The sequence below is a fragment of the Oreochromis niloticus genome, linkage group LG6 (assembly GCF_001858045.2).
Source record: "Oreochromis niloticus isolate F11D_XX linkage group LG6, O_niloticus_UMD_NMBU, whole genome shotgun sequence".
NCBI classification, from domain to species: Eukaryota; Metazoa; Chordata; class Actinopteri; order Cichliformes; family Cichlidae; genus Oreochromis; species Oreochromis niloticus.
In genome coordinates this window covers 32,620,006-32,638,171 of record NC_031971.2, presented here as the reverse complement: position 1 = coordinate 32,638,171, position 18,166 = coordinate 32,620,006, and the positions used below count along the sequence as shown (strand labels likewise).

Below are 18,166 nucleotides of genomic sequence, written 5' to 3'. Positions count from 1 at the left end.
TTACAATCTATTCTTGATCATTGGCTATATATGCTGACTTGTTTATGCGCGCAAACACCCACTCGTAGCAGCCCCCGGGTCATTTTTGGAGCGCCTAATCTGGCCATTTATTTTCCACTGTGTGTGTCTGCAGCAGGCCACCAGCTCTTAAATAGGAAGTCTCTTTCTAAGAAATTCCTCTCTGTGTGGCAGTAGAGGCCGGGGCAAAAGGTTCTCGCAAACAAGATTAATTAGAGCTCCGTCTGAAGCCAGCCGCACAGAGAGAGTTCATCATCCTGTTTGTCTGCGAGAGAAAGCAGTCTATGTCTCATCATGCTGTGTCCTTTGTTCTTTTTAATCTATCTTTATTAGCCCCATGATCACATCCTGCTGCACTATTACCCTGGTTTTCATCCTGGGTGCAAGACAGAATGATTAAAAATAAAAGTCAATGGCAAAACTAAAATTAGGAAGCTTCCATAATAAACAACGGAAGGTTGATAACCAGGCAGTAAGAAGATCTTACGTGTAACGTCATCGCAGAGAAGAAAATCTTTACAAATGCGTTGAGGTGATTTTAAAGGAGGCTACTGGGAGGATGACCTCCTCAGGCAGGTTGTTCCAGTGCAGAGGGGTCCTGATGCCAAAAGCACAGTCACCTTTAAGCAGCGATTATATTCTGCTGCAGCCACGGACAGCAGGAGACACTACGGCTGAGTTGTAACTCATTTTATAGTTCTTTGAAGTCAACTACACATGCATAGTTGGTGCAATGTCAAGTCAAATCTCTGCAGACGAGTCTGCATGGTCATACAAATCTGGCAGACATGTGGAAGTACACTCAAAGCCTTATGCTCACTGTCTGATGACAAAATACACGTCACCTGGACCCTAATAGCCTAATGGATGTGGAAACTGTAAAACGCCTGTTCATGTGGTTAAGCAACCCTAGCCCCCTTGAAAAGGTAGGCCTGAGACAACACATGACTATCTCACTAAAAATCTCTTTAACTTACTACCAAATATTTTGACACTATGCAGCTGTTTCCGTAATGAATCCACAAAATGCATTAAACTATTAAAAAATTATGGAGCTCTGCAAGACTGATGTCGGAAATGTGTGTCGAAGGAGAGCAAAAACGTGCCTCTTCCCAGTAGATCATGTAGTTATGCTGGACCACAGTTCCTGGCACTCATCCCTACTGTGAGAAAAGCCAGGAAAGTTGGACCCAGTAATCTAATAGTTCACATCGAATGTGAAGTGAAGTTTTGCCTAGCATCACGGCAGCAGCCTGGCTGAGCTTTGGTCATACGCGGATTGTTCTCTAAATGTTTTAGCTGTGCGCTGTCACCAGGGGGCGCTGTCAAAAACGACCTGCCTGTAAGTTATTCTCGTTCGTGATTGTGATGTTGTCGGTTCTTCATCTTAGCTCCTTCTATATAACAGAGAGAAGTTAAAAGAAACAAAGAACTTCTTTGTAGTGAAGTGAAACTGAGTGTTAAAAACAACAGTATTTTCTCATGCTTCTGTCTTTGTTTTGAACTCTGCTGCCGCTTCCTTTTCTGTTCAAGCAAACTTTTCAGCCAGTCAGCAGTCTACCTTTGCATAGCATCATTGCCGTCAGATGTGCTGTTGAATACGTAGGTTGCTTGCATGCTTATAATACTTCACTATGCATAACCAAATACCAATGGAAACGCAGTGTTATGAATACAGTCAACTGGAAAAATGATAAATATTTGCCTTTAGCAGGCAACAGGTTAAGGAGGAATCAAGTTTCAGTAACTGTAACACTTTTAAGGCAACATTTTCAAGGCTTAGCATGAAGTCCTGGAAATAGCAATCCCCTTTTGCTTTCTTTAAGCTGAAGTTTATCAAAAAGTATCATTAAGCTTGTCCGGAGAATCACCACCGATGGGTTTTCTCAAGAGCATGAACCAAAGTTTAAAATATTTTAACTGTAACCTCTGTTCGTGTCACTGGGCACAAATTTATGTCATTGCATTTAAACACTTTGTGGGCTGTGAGCTGGCTCATACAGGGGTCAACTCATCTGTTATGCAGATTGGGGAAGAAAAGAAAAGGGCGTGAGAGAAGGATGATAGGTCAGGTTACTTTTCTCCCAATCAAGAATGTTTCATTTCATTTTGCTGTAATTGATAAAAAAGGGTAGTATAAAATTATTCTTGAGCCCACGAGGACATCCAGCGGGCGGTTAGCTTCCATCATTGCCACTTTTGTTGTGGAACTATTTTTCGTTGAGAAAGACGGTCAGCCGACAGATAGTTGTCGCTGACATGTTTGCCGGGGGAGTTGCAATATGAGCCTTGGGGAAAATAAATGCTTGAATTGATTTTTTTTTTTCCCTCAGGTCTGAGTGTGGATGTATTAGTTTTATTCTCAATAGTTCTTATTTGCAAGACTATCCCCTTGTGATTTGTCAACAGGAAGAGATGTGAAGTCTTTTCTTTATTTTTGTGTGTTGAAGAAGGTCGAGGGGAGAGGGAGGTGGTCAGCAGTGGTTTCATTGCATTGGATCAGCTTCAGAACTTTTTCTAATTGGAGGTTTTAGTTGTGGTCGTTGCTGAGTTCAGGGTTTTTTGGGGGGCTTTATCCCCCTTCTAGTCCTCCTCCTCTCTCTCCCAGTCTCTGTACTCCACAGCTAAGCTCTTACAAATGTGTTGAGGATGCATTTTCACCGAAATGCTTTCCCACCCCCCTTCCTCCTCTGTCCTTCTCCTCCTCCTGCTCCTCCCTATTCACTTGCTTCTCTTTTTCTTCTCTTCTTTCTCCCTTGTCATTTGCACCCCCCCTCGTCTCCTCACACCCTGTCCTCTCTCCATACTCAGCATTTTTCTCGGCTGTGGGTGTGATGTCTCTGTGTAACGCTAATCAGCTCTGGAGACGTCAGCATTCTTTCAGTCCTCCTTCACCACCAGCACCCCTCTCCTCTTCCTCCTCCTCTTCTTTTCTGTCTTCACCTTGCTATCTTTTTTTCTCCCTCCTGACTTTCTCATCTTTTTTTTTGCCTTCCAACCATATTCTACTCATCTCCACCGCTTCTCAGCTCTTCTGCCATCCCTGTCCTCACATCCCGTCCTCCGTGTTTGTGTGTGTGTGTGTGTTGTCTCTCTGCTGTAACCGTAAGCAGCTCTACTCTTGAGTCGTCAGCGTTCTTTCAGTTGCTCCATAAAAATACAGCCTGCCACAGCAAAAAAAAGCTCTGTTGTAGCAACAGTGGCTGTGGCATTGACCACACCGCAGCGATCACCTCACAAGCATGATGGGAAGGACACCTCTGGCCCTTTGTGTTTGTGTGTTCACCCAAGATGAATGGCGATGCCTTTGCTCAGCAGATGATCCTTAACCTGGGTGACTTACAGATGCCCCAAAAAGACACACACTAGTTTGTTGCAGTTTTATCCTCTGGTCTTAGTCAGTTTTTTTTAAAATTTGTTGTTGTCGTCTAACCTTGATGGATTAGGACCTACAGTTTTTTGTTTTGTGTTGCTTCTGTAAAGGTGACACAAGGTAACGCAGACTCTGATTTACCTGTTTGCAGATAAATTATGCTTATGTATGCAGTCACCCTTAAAGAGCCAGGAAAAAGACTCCTCATCTAATCACAATTAGTGCTGAGCGCTGCACCAAAAATTTCTATCACTTTTTTTTTTCTAGTGGTTTCGCAGTTTGTCACACTTTTTTTCCCCAGGTATATACAGAATGTAACAAACAAACAAAAAAAAAAAAAGTAAAGTGATGAAGTTCTGGGGGTTTACACTGTGTCAGTGTCTTCTGACACTGCTTGTAATTCCTCAGTGTTTGGTTATTGCTGTTATTCCAGATTATGGTTTATAACTCTGATTACATTCGGTGGTGTTGTGATAGAGCAGACCTGGTACCCTTTTGGAAATTAATTTTCATTTATAAAGTGGAAAACTGATTTATAAATGTCTATGAGCCACAAATTTATAGCCAACACAGAACCACCAGTTAACCTAACTGCTTTGAATTATGGGAGGATGCCAGTACACTCCACACGAACACTCCAGCTGCCCTAAAGATTCAAACAAGGAACCTTCTTACTGTGACTTGATGGTGCTAACCACTGCGCCACCATGCCAACCTTTTACGTTGCGTATATAAACATCTAAAGTGCTTTTAATTACGACGTTAAATGTGGTATCAAACCTCTGCAGTATGCAAGTACGACATTGTTTAAAACGCTTGTGTACTCGCAGTCAACCATTTTACATGTGTGTTTTATTGTGCCCCGCTGGCATAGCAGCAGGGTATGTGTGTGTGTGTGTGTGTGTGTGTGTGTGTGTGTGTGTGTGTGTTTGGCAGCATGCTTTTTGTTTCTATGTAGATGGAGGATGGGGGGGTTTGGGCACAAGGGAAATAAACCAGTGCCTGTCAGGGAAACAGCCCCCTTTATGCCCCCTCTGTTTGCAACAACCCAACCCCCAGCAGCTAACCTCAGTCTTCATGTCTTTGATTCATCTTTTGTGCGAGCGTGCACCTCAGCTGTGGGAGGCTGCATCCTAAAAAAACAGAAGAGTGCAGCGGCACATTCGGCTATCGAGAAGAAGCTCTTTAATAAAAGATTGTGTTTAACTGACTGATCGTAACTCATTAAGAAGAGCCTTAAGTGCTGAGGTCAAATGCTTTAAATGAAGCTGTGCCATCTCTCGCATGTTATTGCGCTTTTTTTCCACTCTTCACCACTTCCTTGAGTTTTAAACAGAATTTTTAACTTGCTGTGCATTTGACATGTTTTTTTTGTGTGTGTATGCATGCATAATTATTTGTATGTTTTTCTTTGATCTACAGCTATTTATATCTGTAGGATTTGTGGCAGTGCATGCACAAACACTGAAGCCCCCTCACAAACAGACAGGCAGGCAGTGATGCATTGTGAGGGAGGCTCACTAACACATTCGGTATCTTTTGATAGAAAAAATGAAAAGAGTCATGTTTGCCGGGTATCATTTAAATGTCATCACACCTAAGAAGGGTGTAATAACGCCTTCGTAGAAATTAGTCCAATGAGAAAAAAAAGTTTCCACCTGACCCCCTTAAAATAGCTTTATTATAATGAAATGATGCAAACCACCATACTGTGAAACTGTTACATTTGACTTACAGGCCCTCAGAGTACATAGTGGTGGATCTAAAGCTGTTTTGTTTTCCAGCATATTTGAGCCCTCATAACTATGAGTACATGAAATAACCACATGAGACAGGGCTGAAAAACACATTTAAGCGTTGTTGAAAACTGCAACCAAATCCATTTTATAACCACTCCAAATGATTCTAGTCTAAATGAAAACATTTTTTTCTGTAACTTTAAGCATCAATAGCAGGGGATATATCATAGATGGATGCAAACTGCATTTCGTTGCCCTGTACCTGTGCATGTGCAATGACAATAAAGTTGAATTCTATTCTATTCTATTCTATTCTATAGACCCTGGATCTTTGATCTGTTTTCTGATAATTCACTGGAGAAAACTTCAAAAAGTACATTTTAGTGTAAACTTTCAACTTATATCACCATATCACCATATGATAGGATAGGTGGCTGGTCAAAATATGAAAGGTCTCCTTTGTTACAAAGCTCATCTTTTATCTGTGATTCTTTCTGAGTCATCCAATGTACCAGTTCTTGTTTCTGTTATTCTACGTTGTCTTCTTCTTTCGGCTGCTCTCCTACGTCATAGACCTAAAATTCCAACTTCTACAACTACGACTTCTGAGGTAAATGAAAGGCAGCATTTATCTGTGATATATCCCGTGACAATAATGCTCAACGTTAATAAAGAAACCTTTCTGGATTGTGACACTTTGAGTGTTTTTTTTGGGGGGGGGGGGTTTCTTTTGTGATTTGGGGGCTTTAAGACTGATGTAAATTTTTACATCATCCATTGCTTTGTAAGGTCCCCTTGTGAGGCTTTAATCTGAGAATTATTGCCATTGGTGTCTCTGTTTTTAAAATGGATATGATGACCTCGGGCTTGATTTGACTCTGAATCTGAGGGATGCTGCATGCTCATTGGCTAATGACTTGTGATTGACAACCATATCTTGTATTGTCCTCCCCTTAAAGGGAAGAAGGGAAGAACAAAAAGTCAAGAGAGGAGAGCAGAAATTTGTGTTGCAGGAGAGAAGGGAGGGAGTGAGATCCGGAATCTGCTGCGTCATCATGACTGGTCTCATGATGATCGCTCAGCACCAGCTACAATAGCCGCCCTTTATGAACACACACAAACACACAGGTCACCAAACAAAGATTCTCATTGAGAGCTTGCGGAGATGCTCATCATGGAGCCGTGTGCTCTAAGGGCTGATCTCGGTCTTTGTTGACTTCTGATTCACACATTTGTATCTCCATTCTTTTTTGTCTTGTTTCCACTTTGGTGCAAAGGCATCAATGATTTCATTTTTATCCCCAGTAGGTGTAGGTCTATATCTGTTTTCTGCTCATCTTTGGTACGGTCTGTGTGTGTGTGTGTGTGTGTGTGTGTGTGTGTGTGTGTGTGTGTGTGTATTTTTGTGTTTAGGTGTGTGTGTGTGTGTGTGTGTGTGTGTGTGTATATTTTTGTGTTTAGGGGTGTGTGTGTGTGTGTGTGTTTGTGTGTGTGTTTGTGTGTACGTTCTAACTGTTGGTTTTCCCCTGGAGTCCTTCCCACAGTTTTTACCACTTCCTCTTCACTCACACTCATTTCATTCCTATTGGCAGAAAGCCAGCCAATAAGAGCTCAACAACACAAAGGTAGTGGGCAATGTCTGTGTAACCACAAGGAAACAGGAAGTCAGGAAAATTCTAAGAAAAAGTTTCTGTCACTTTCACTCATACAATCTCACACCGATACAACAGTGGAACATGCTCCCACAACACAGTAGATATAGATTTGCCATGTCTCCACTCCTCTTGGTAGGTATTGGTCTGCATTTTTTTGTTAATTGACTGTTAGAAGAGAGGGTGTCCTTAAACACAGTCTATTTTAATGTTGTTGTTTTTTTCTGTGATGTTTCTCTGCTTATGTGTTGTGCTCTCCTGCATCTCCACAGGTTCATTCAGAAGAGCAAGGCTCTTGTGGCATGACGACGACTAACAAAGGAAATAAAGCCTTGAAGGTAAGCAGGTGCATGTTTCAATTTTATTTTAGTTATATAGGGTAAATGGCCTGCATTTGTATAGCGATTTACTTAGTCCCTACGGACCCCAAAGCGCTTTACACTACATTCAGTCATTCACCCATTCACACACACATTCACACACTGGTGATGGCAAGCTACATTGTAGCCATAGCTGCCCTGGGGCGCACTGACAGAGGCGAGGCTGCCGGACACTGGCGCCACAGGGCCCTCTGACCAGCTGTTGGGTAAGCTAAAAACCCTACAATATTCTAGAGAAATCAAACGATCAGATGGTTCACTAACAGCAGGACTTGGCATCTTTGGGAAGAGAGAACTCTCTTTTAACGGGAGACCTCTAGCAGAACCAGGCCCAGAAAGGAGTAGACATCTGCCCTTAAAGGTCGGAGAATGAGGGGAAAGAGAAGAGAAAAAAGAAAAGGACGCAGAGCCCATAACAACAAACAGGAAAAACACAAAATAGTAGATTAAAGATAACTAGAAAGCGAAAATTTCAGAAGAAATTTTATGTGTGCCTATGCCGCTGCTAATCTGTGTAGTTTTCCATTCATACGGCTACAGACAGCAAAACTCAGAAGAGCAGCCATTCTCCACCATGAATTATGGTAAAAACAAACACCGCTCGCGCCTCACAGATGACAGCTTACAGTTTTGGGTAAAGATGAGGTCACTTTGTACAGCCCCGATTTGCAGACGCTGTGCACACAGGTTCATAAGCAGAAGTCCCTCTGTACCACGGCAGACCCCGACAATGTTTGCACGAACACACTTTGAACCAGTACGTTATGGACCACTTTTCACACATGGTTGGTGTACCCTCCCAGCCAGCTGTAGCTTTTCAACTCACAGCCCGACACACACCCAAAAAACAGCCGAGAGAGCACAGACTACGCCCGAGAGGTGTGATTGCAGATGCCCCTCAGGTGGGTCCACCTCCCCTGCAGCGGCACTGCAGACCACGCCCCGCCACACATATCAAACACGTAAAATAAATATTTATGCACTTTTGCATTCACTTTTTGTTTTTTGTTATTTTTACACAGTGTTCTGAATGATGAACAATGGTCTACAGCCAATCTTGTGTATTATTATACAAACTTTGGTTGTAAGATTCAGATAACTATTTAATAAAAGCTAAATATTTTATACAGGGAGTGCAGAATTATTAGGCAAATGAGTATTTTGTCCACATCATCCCCTTCATGCATGTTGTCTTACTCCAAGCTGTATAGGCTCGAAAGCCTACTACCAATTAAGCATATTAGGTGATGTGCATCTCTGTAATGAGAAGGGGTATGGTCTAATGACATCAACACCCTATATCAGGTGTGCATAATTATTAGGCAACTTCCTTTCCTTTGGCAAAATGGGTCAAAAGAAGGACTTGACAGGCTCAGAAAAGTCAAAAATAGTGAGATATCTTGCAGAGGCATGCAGCAGTCTTAAAATTGCAAAGCTTCTGAAGCGTGATCATCGAACAATCAAGCGTTTCATTCAAAATAGTCAACAGGGTCGCAAGAAGCGTGTGGAAAAACCAAGGCGCAAAATAACTGCCCATGAACTGAGAAAAGTCAAGCGTGCAGCTGCCAAGGTGCCACTTGCCACCAGTTTGGCCATATTTCAGAGCTGCAACATCACTGGAGTGCCCAAAAGCACAAGGTGTGCAATACTCAGAGACATGGCCAAGGTAAGAAAGGCTGAAAGACGACCACCACTGAACAAGACACACAAGCTGAAACGTCAAGACTGGGCCAAGAAATATCTCAAGACTGATTTTTCTAAGGTTTTATGGACTGATGAAATGAGAGTGAGTCTTGATGGGCCAGATGGATGGGCCCGTGGCTGGATTGGTAAAGGGCAGAGAGCTCCAGTCCCACTCAGACGCCAGCAAGGTGGAGGTGGAGTACTGGTTTGGGCTGGTATCATCAAAGGTGAGCTTGTGGGGCCTTTTCGGGTTGAGGATGGCGTCAAGCTCAACTCCCAGTCCTACTGCCAGTTTCTGGAAGACACCTTCTTCAAGCAGTGGTACAGGAAGAAGTCTGCATCCTTCAAGAAAAACATGATTTTCATGCAGGACAATGCTCCATCACACGCGTCCAAGTACTCCACAGCGTGGCTGGCAAGAAAGGGTTTAAAAGAAGAAAAACTAATGACATGGCCTCCTTGTTCACCTGATCTGAACCCCATTGAGAACCTGTGGTCCATCATCAAATGTGAGATTTACAAGGAGGGAAAACAGTACACCTCTCTGAACAGTGTCTGGGAGGCTGTGGTTGCTGCTGCACGCAATGTTGATGGTGAACAGATCAAAACACTGACAGAATCCATGGATGGCAGGCTTTTGAGTGTCCTTGCAAAGAAAGGTGGCTATATTGGTCGCTGATTTGTTTTTGTTTTGTTTTTGAATGTCAGAAATGTATATTTGTGAATGTGGAGATGTTATATTGGTTTCACTGGTAAAAATAAATAATTGAAATGGGTATATATTTGTTTTTTGTTAAGTTGCCTAATAATTATGCACAGTAATAGTCACCTGCACACACAGATATCCCCCTAAAATAGCTAAAACTAAACACAAACTAAAAACTACTTCCGAAAACATTCAGCTTTGATATTAATGTGTTTTTTGGGTTCATTGAGAACATGGTTGTTGTTCAATAATAAAATTATTCCTCAAAAATACAACTTGCCTAATAATTCTGCACTCCCTGTATGAGAGTAAGAAAGAAAAGTATATCTTTGTGTCCACCTTTCTCTGTTAATGCCCTACCTGGCCCCCTGGCAAAAGCTTTGCTAGATCCGCCCCTGCACAGTTACCAGCTGTCAGCTAATAAAAAAGGAGCTTGGTGTTTATTTCTCTCAGAAACAGTTCATAACTTCCCTTCAACTCATTCATGTCACCGAAAAAAAAGGTAAACCTGTTTCTCCATCACCAGTTCAGCTCTGATGATTCAGTAAGGTCATCTCCTGGTTTCGACCAGCCGCTTCTACAGCTGTGGCTCCAGCAAACATCAGCTGATACTAGAAATTAAAATCAAATGAATTCTAACAACAGCTGATCAAGCTTAAACGTGCTGCTGTTGTTTAGCGCGATAAACAAACAAGAGAGAAAAGCCGATCATTGATCAGTTTCATGACTGAAGTTTGAACAGGCGAGAGAATGACAGGGGAGGCTGTCATAAAGTTCAACATCAGTAACTTAGCGCGCACACAGCTGTATAGAAACTCCATCGTGCTAGCTACCACGCAGTACGAGTTATTATAACTGATTGTAAAAAACGAAAATAAACTACACCTAAATTCGGTTTATATCTGACCCAAATAGAGTGCAGGTCATAACTTCTTACCTGAAATTCAGTTCACCTCACGCTCTGACCGGCAGCCGCCTGCTTCTCCTGCCTTCGGTTTCCCTGATCCACGATCTACCACCGGTCGATCGGCGGTCGCCTCGCCGCCTCGTTCCCCGCATGTTCTTTCTGACACACACCGGTGGATAGCTGCCCTCGGTTGTAGCTCCGCGTCAGCGACTACCAAACAACTCAGTTATTTTTTCCACATCGACCAGCATCTGGACAATCCACCGCCTTTCACTGTTTGTACCGTTACTAAAAAAAAACCCTCATCGGCTCATAAAAACGAAAAATAAGTCCAGCTATGACCCTGAGTCAAAAAGACAGCCAGCTCGGGTTAGCTAGCTACCTGTCTAGCTCTTTGCAGGCACCGAAAACATCAGAGCTAATATGGGATGTCTTGGTAACACGAGCAGATATTTGAAGTTTACATCTGGCCAATCCACCACCTTTCACTGTTTATACCGTTACTAAAATGAATAAATAAATAAATCATCGGTCCATATAAACGAAAAATAAGTCCAGCTAAAACACATACTGTCGGCGAGCGACCGGGTGCTGACACGAGTTTCACCCGCCTCAATATAAGCCAAGCCTGGGTGCTTTTTCACGAAGGGTCGCTAGCGGTGCTAGCTAACTATGCTAGCGGCGCTAGCTAGCTAGCCGGCTATCAGCAACACATAAGAGAACTGCTGCTAAATAAACTACACCTAAACTCGGTTTATATCTGACCCAAATAGAGTGCAGGTCATAACTTCTTACCTGAAATTCAGTTCACCTCACGCTCCTGCCTTCGCTTTCCCTGATCCACGATTGACCTCCGCGTTAGCAAACACTGGTCGATCAGCGGTCGCGGCATGTCCTTTCTGTCATACACCGGTGGATAGCTGCCACTGTTGTAGCTCCGCATTATAGCACCACCAAACAACTCAGTTATTTTTTCCACATCCAGCTGTAACTCCGATTCTGTGCGAGCATTTGCGAGAGACCGGGGAGGTGAAAGGAGAGAGAGAGTCCCCTCGCTGTCCATTTGCAGCCAAGTGCGGCAGCTAGCTAGGTAGCCGGCTAGCTGTCAGGCAGGACCGAGGTCGTCAGAGCATTGTCGCTAATATGGGATGTCTTGATAAAACAAGCACATATTTGAAGTTTACACACCTACATTCTCGCCTGAAAATATCTTAAAAGTTTATTTTGTGACCTAGAAACACTAATAAAAGACATATAAAACGAAGTGGTGGCCGCCATTGTTTAACTCGGCAGAGGTGTGCTATGAATTGTGGGATATGGAGTTTTCCACCAAGCATAGAAGCCATTGTGTTTACCGTAACTATTCAATGGTTCGCGCAACCTTAAAACCTCCAATGGTTCCTGAAAGCAGCGAGGGTGCGCGCGCCATTGATATTGTCGTCATTACGGTATCCAAATAAGGGTAGACAGGCTGTACCACTCCCGGCATACCACTAGAGAGAGCCAACACACCACAAATGAAGTTTGAAATTTGTTTCAATGGGACCAAAAGATGGCGCCAACACACCACAAATGAAGTCTGTTTATTTGGCGCCAAAAGATGAATTGGCCTAAATTTGCACTAAAATATTAATATTTAAAAAACTATAAAAGTCATAAACACCAAAAGTCATGACATAATAGTCCAGCTCCAGCCGCACAAAATGATCTAACATATGTAACCCTAATGTCAAAACTGTTCGGCAGAGGAGCGCGGGAAAATTTTCACTAAAATATTAATATTTAAAAAACTATAAAATTCATAAACACCAAAAGTCATAGCACACCATTCCAGATCCGGCCGCACAAAATGAGGTAACATATATGAAGCTTGTCTCAAAACTGCGGGCGTGATACGTGCCGAAATTTAGGCGGAAGATGGAGAATAATAATAACTAGAAAGCGAAAATTTCAGAAGAAATTTTATGTGTGCCTATGCCGCTGCTAATCTGTGTAGTTTTCCATTCATACGGCTACAGACAGCAAAACTCAGAAGAGCAGCCATTCTCCACCATGAATTATGGTAAAAACAAACACCGCTCGCGCCTCACAGATGACAGCTTACAGTTTTGGGTAAAGATGAGGTCACTTTGTACAGCCCCGATTTGCAGACGCTGTGCACACAGGTTCATAAGCAGAAGTCCCTCTGTACCACGGCAGACCCCGACAATGTTTGCACGAACACACTTTGAACCAGTACGTTATGGACCACTTTTCACACATGGTTGGTGTACCCTCCCAGCCAGCTGTAGCTTTTCAACTCACAGCCCGACACACACCCAAAAAACAGCCGAGAGAGCACAGACTACGCCCGAGAGGTGTGATTGCAGATGCCCCTCAGGTGGGTCCACCTCCCCTGCAGCGGCACTGCAGACCACGCCCCGCCACACATATCAAACACGTAAAATAAATATTTATGCACTTTTGCATTCACTTTTTGTTTTTTGTTATTTTTACACAGTGTTCTGAATGATGAACAATGGTCTACAGCCAATCTTGTGTATTATTATACAAACTTTGGTTGTAAGATTCAGATAACTATTTAATAAAAGCTAAATATTTTATACAGGGAGTGCAGAATTATTAGGCAAATGAGTATTTTGTCCACATCATCCCCTTCATGCATGTTGTCTTACTCCAAGCTGTATAGGCTCGAAAGCCTACTACCAATTAAGCATATTAGGTGATGTGCATCTCTGTAATGAGAAGGGGTATGGTCTAATGACATCAACACCCTATATCAGGTGTGCATAATTATTAGGCAACTTCCTTTCCTTTGGCAAAATGGGTCAAAAGAAGGACTTGACAGGCTCAGAAAAGTCAAAAATAGTGAGATATCTTGCAGAGGCATGCAGCAGTCTTAAAATTGCAAAGCTTCTGAAGCGTGATCATCGAACAATCAAGCGTTTCATTCAAAATAGTCAACAGGGTCGCAAGAAGCGTGTGGAAAAACCAAGGCGCAAAATAACTGCCCATGAACTGAGAAAAGTCAAGCGTGCAGCTGCCAAGGTGCCACTTGCCACCAGTTTGGCCATATTTCAGAGCTGCAACATCACTGGAGTGCCCAAAAGCACAAGGTGTGCAATACTCAGAGACATGGCCAAGGTAAGAAAGGCTGAAAGACGACCACCACTGAACAAGACACACAAGCTGAAACGTCAAGACTGGGCCAAGAAATATCTCAAGACTGATTTTTCTAAGGTTTTATGGACTGATGAAATGAGAGTGAGTCTTGATGGGCCAGATGGATGGGCCCGTGGCTGGATTGGTAAAGGGCAGAGAGCTCCAGTCCCACTCAGACGCCAGCAAGGTGGAGGTGGAGTACTGGTTTGGGCTGGTATCATCAAAGGTGAGCTTGTGGGGCCTTTTCGGGTTGAGGATGGCGTCAAGCTCAACTCCCAGTCCTACTGCCAGTTTCTGGAAGACACCTTCTTCAAGCAGTGGTACAGGAAGAAGTCTGCATCCTTCAAGAAAAACATGATTTTCATGCAGGACAATGCTCCATCACACGCGTCCAAGTACTCCACAGCGTGGCTGGCAAGAAAGGGTTTAAAAGAAGAAAAACTAATGACATGGCCTCCTTGTTCACCTGATCTGAACCCCATTGAGAACCTGTGGTCCATCATCAAATGTGAGATTTACAAGGAGGGAAAACAGTACACCTCTCTGAACAGTGTCTGGGAGGCTGTGGTTGCTGCTGCACGCAATGTTGATGGTGAACAGATCAAAACACTGACAGAATCCATGGATGGCAGGCTTTTGAGTGTCCTTGCAAAGAAAGGTGGCTATATTGGTCGCTGATTTGTTTTTGTTTTGTTTTTGAATGTCAGAAATGTATATTTGTGAATGTGGAGATGTTATATTGGTTTCACTGGTAAAAATAAATAATTGAAATGGGTATATATTTGTTTTTTGTTAAGTTGCCTAATAATTATGCACAGTAATAGTCACCTGCACACACAGATATCCCCCTAAAATAGCTAAAACTAAACACAAACTAAAAACTACTTCCGAAAACATTCAGCTTTGATATTAATGTGTTTTTTGGGTTCATTGAGAACATGGTTGTTGTTCAATAATAAAATTATTCCTCAAAATACAACTTGCCTAATAATTCTGCACTCCCTGTATGAGAGTAAGAAAGAAAAGTATATCTTTGTGTCCACCTTTCTCTGTTAATGCCCTACCTGGCCCCCTGGCAAAAGCTTTGCTAGATCCGCCCTGCACAGTTACCAGCTGTCAGCTAAATAAAAAAAGGAGCTTGGTGTTTATTTCTCTCAGAAACAGTTCATAACTTCCCTTCAACTCATTCATGTCACCGAAAAAAAAGGTAAACCTGTTTCTCCATCACCAGTTCAGCTCTGATGATTCAGTAAGGTCATCTCCTGGTTTCGACCAGCCGCTTCTACAGCTGTGGCTCCAGCAAACATCAGCTGATACTAGAAATTAAAATCAAATGAATTCTAACAACAGCTGATCAAGCTTAAACGTGCTGCTGTTGTTTAGCGCGATAAACAAACAAGAGAGAAAAGCCGATCATTGATCAGTTTCATGACTGAAGTTTGAACAGGCGAGAGAATGACAGGGGAGGCTGTCATAAAGTTCAACATCAGTAACTTAGCGCGCACACAGCTGTATAGAAACTCCATCGTGCTAGCTACCACGCAGTACGAGTTATTATAACTGATTGTAAAAAACGAAAATAAACTACACCTAAATTCGGTTTATATCTGACCCAATAGAGTGCAGGTCATAACTTCTTACCTGAAATTCAGTTCACCTCACGCTCTGACCGGCAGCCGCCTGCTTCTCCTGCCTTCGGTTTCCCTGATCCACGATCTACCACCGGTCGATCGGCGGTCGCCTCGCCGCCTCGTTCCCCGCATGTTCTTTCTGACACACACCGGTGGATAGCTGCCCTCGGTTGTAGCTCCGCGTCAGCGACTACCAAACAACTCAGTTATTTTTTCCACATCGACCAGCATCTGGACAATCCACCGCCTTTCACTGTTTGTACCGTTACTAAAAAAAAACCCTCATCGGCTCATAAAAACGAAAAATAAGTCCAGCTATGACCCTGAGTCAAAAAGACAGCCAGCTCGGGTTAGCTAGCTACCTGTCTAGCTCTTTGCAGGCACCGAAAACATCAGAGCTAATATGGGATGTCTTGGTAACACGAGCAGATATTTGAAGTTTACATCTGGCCAATCCACCACCTTTCACTGTTTATACCGTTACTAAAATGAATAAATAAATAAATCATCGGTCCATATAAACGAAAAATAAGTCCAGCTAAAACACATACTGTCGGCGAGCGACCGGGTGCTGACACGAGTTTCACCCGCCTCAATATAAGCCAAGCCTGGGTGCTTTTTCACGAAGGGTCGCTAGCGGTGCTAGCTAACTATGCTAGCGGCGCTAGCTAGCTAGCCGGCTATCAGCAACACATAAGAGAACTGCTGCTAAATAAACTACACCTAAACTCGGTTTATATCTGACCCAAATAGAGTGCAGGTCATAACTTCTTACCTGAAATTCAGTTCACCTCACGCTCCTGCCTTCGCTTTCCCTGATCCACGATTGACCTCCGCGTTAGCAAACACTGGTCGATCAGCGGTCGCGGCATGTCCTTTCTGTCATACACCGGTGGATAGCTGCCCACTGTTGTAGCTCCGCATTATAGCACCACCAAACAACTCAGTTATTTTTTCCACATCCAGCTGTAACTCCGATTCTGTGCGAGCATTTGCGAGAGACCGGGGAGGTGAAAGGAGAGAGAGAGTCCCCTCGCTGTCCATTTGCAGCCAAGTGCGGCAGCTAGCTAGGTAGCCGGCTAGCTGTCAGGCAGGACCGAGGTCGTCAGAGCATTGTCGCTAATATGGGATGTCTTGATAAAACAAGCACATATTTGAAGTTTACACACCTACATTCTCGCCTGAAATATCTTAAAAGTTTATTTTGTGACCTAGAAACACTAATAAAAGACATATAAAACGAAGTGGTGGCCGCCATTGTTTAACTCGGCAGAGGTGTGCTATGAATTGTGGGATATGGAGTTTTCCACCAAGCATAGAAGCCATTGTGTTTACCGTAACTATTCAATGGTTCGCGCAACCTTAAACCTCCAATGGTTCCTGAAAGCAGCGAGGGTGCGCGCGCCATTGATATTGTCGTCATTACGGTATCCAAATAAGGGTAGACAGGCTGTACCACTCCCGGCATACCACTAGAGAGAGCCAACACACCACAAATGAAGTTTGAAATTTGTTTCAATGGGACCAAAAGATGGCGCCAACACACCACAAATGAAGTCTGTTTATTTGGCGCCAAAAGATGAATTGGCCTAAATTTGCACTAAAATATTAATATTTAAAAAACTATAAAAGTCATAAACACCAAAAGTCATGACATAATAGTCCAGCTCCAGCCGCACAAAATGATCTAACATATGTAACCCTAATGTCAAAACTGTTCGGCAGAGGAGCGCGGGAAAATTTTCACTAAAATATTAATATTTAAAAAACTATAAAATTCATAAACACCAAAAGTCATAGCACACCATTCCAGATCCGGCCGCACAAAATGAGGTAACATATATGAAGCTTGTCTCAAAACTGCGGGGCGTGATACGTGCCGAAATTTAGGCGGAAGATGGAGAATAATAATAACTAGAAAGCGAAAATTTCAGAAGAAATTTTATGTGTGCCTATGCCGCTGCTAATCTGTGTAGTTTTCCATTCATACGGCTACAGACAGCAAAACTCAGAAGAGCAGCCATTCTCCACCATGAATTATGGTAAAAACAAACACCGCTCGCGCCTCACAGATGACAGCTTACAGTTTTGGGTAAAGATGAGGTCACTTTGTACAGCCCCGATTTGCAGACGCTGTGCACACAGGTTCATAAGCAGAAGTCCCTCTGTACCACGGCAGACCCCGACAATGTTTGCACGAACACACTTTGAACCAGTACGTTATGGACCACTTTTCACACATGGTTGGTGTACCCTCCCAGCCAGCTGTAGCTTTTCAACTCACAGCCCGACACACACCCAAAAAACAGCCGAGAGAGCACAGACTACGCCCGAGAGGTGTGATTGCAGATGCCCCTCAGGTGGGTCCACCTCCCCTGCAGCGGCACTGCAGACCACGCCCCGCCACACATATCAAACACGTAAAATAAATATTTATGCACTTTTGCATTCACTTTTTGTTTTTTGTTATTTTTACACAGTGTTCTGAATGATGAACAATGGTCTACAGCCAATCTTGTGTATTATTATACAAACTTTGGTTGTAAGATTCAGATAACTATTTAATAAAAGCTAAATATTTTATACAGGGAGTGCAGAATTATTAGGCAAATGAGTATTTTGTCCACATCATCCCTTCATGCATGTTGTCTTACTCCAAGCTGTATAGGCTCGAAAGCCTACTACCAATTAAGCATATTAGGTGATGTGCATCTCTGTAATGAGAAGGGTATGGTCTAATGACATCAACACCCTATATCAGGTGTGCATAATTATTAGGCAACTTCCTTTCCTTTGGCAAAATGGGTCAAAAGAAGGACTTGACAGGCTCAGAAAAGTCAAAAATAGTGAGATATCTTGCAGAGGCATGCAGCAGTCTTAAAATTGCAAAGCTTCTGAAGCGTGATCATCGAACA

At 43.0% G+C, this 18,166-nt stretch overlaps 1 protein-coding gene across 3 annotated transcripts in view; it reads left to right on the top strand.

The window, feature by feature from the left end:
* Window positions 1-18,166, top strand: part of mafgb (v-maf avian musculoaponeurotic fibrosarcoma oncogene homolog Gb) — a 73,699-nt gene that overhangs the window by 9,728 nt on the left and 45,805 nt on the right. For 2 of the 3 annotated variants that reach the window (XM_025907986.1, XM_025907985.1), the window contains one exon: window positions 7,055-7,120. In XM_025907986.1, the coding sequence (XP_025763771.1) occupies window positions 7,085-7,120 (36 nt within the window). In that variant the 5' untranslated portion in view covers window positions 7,055-7,084. Of the gene's footprint in view, window positions 1-6,616; window positions 6,918-7,054; window positions 7,121-18,166 lie in introns of those variants that run through there. The other variant, XM_025907984.1, reaches the window with a different exon arrangement.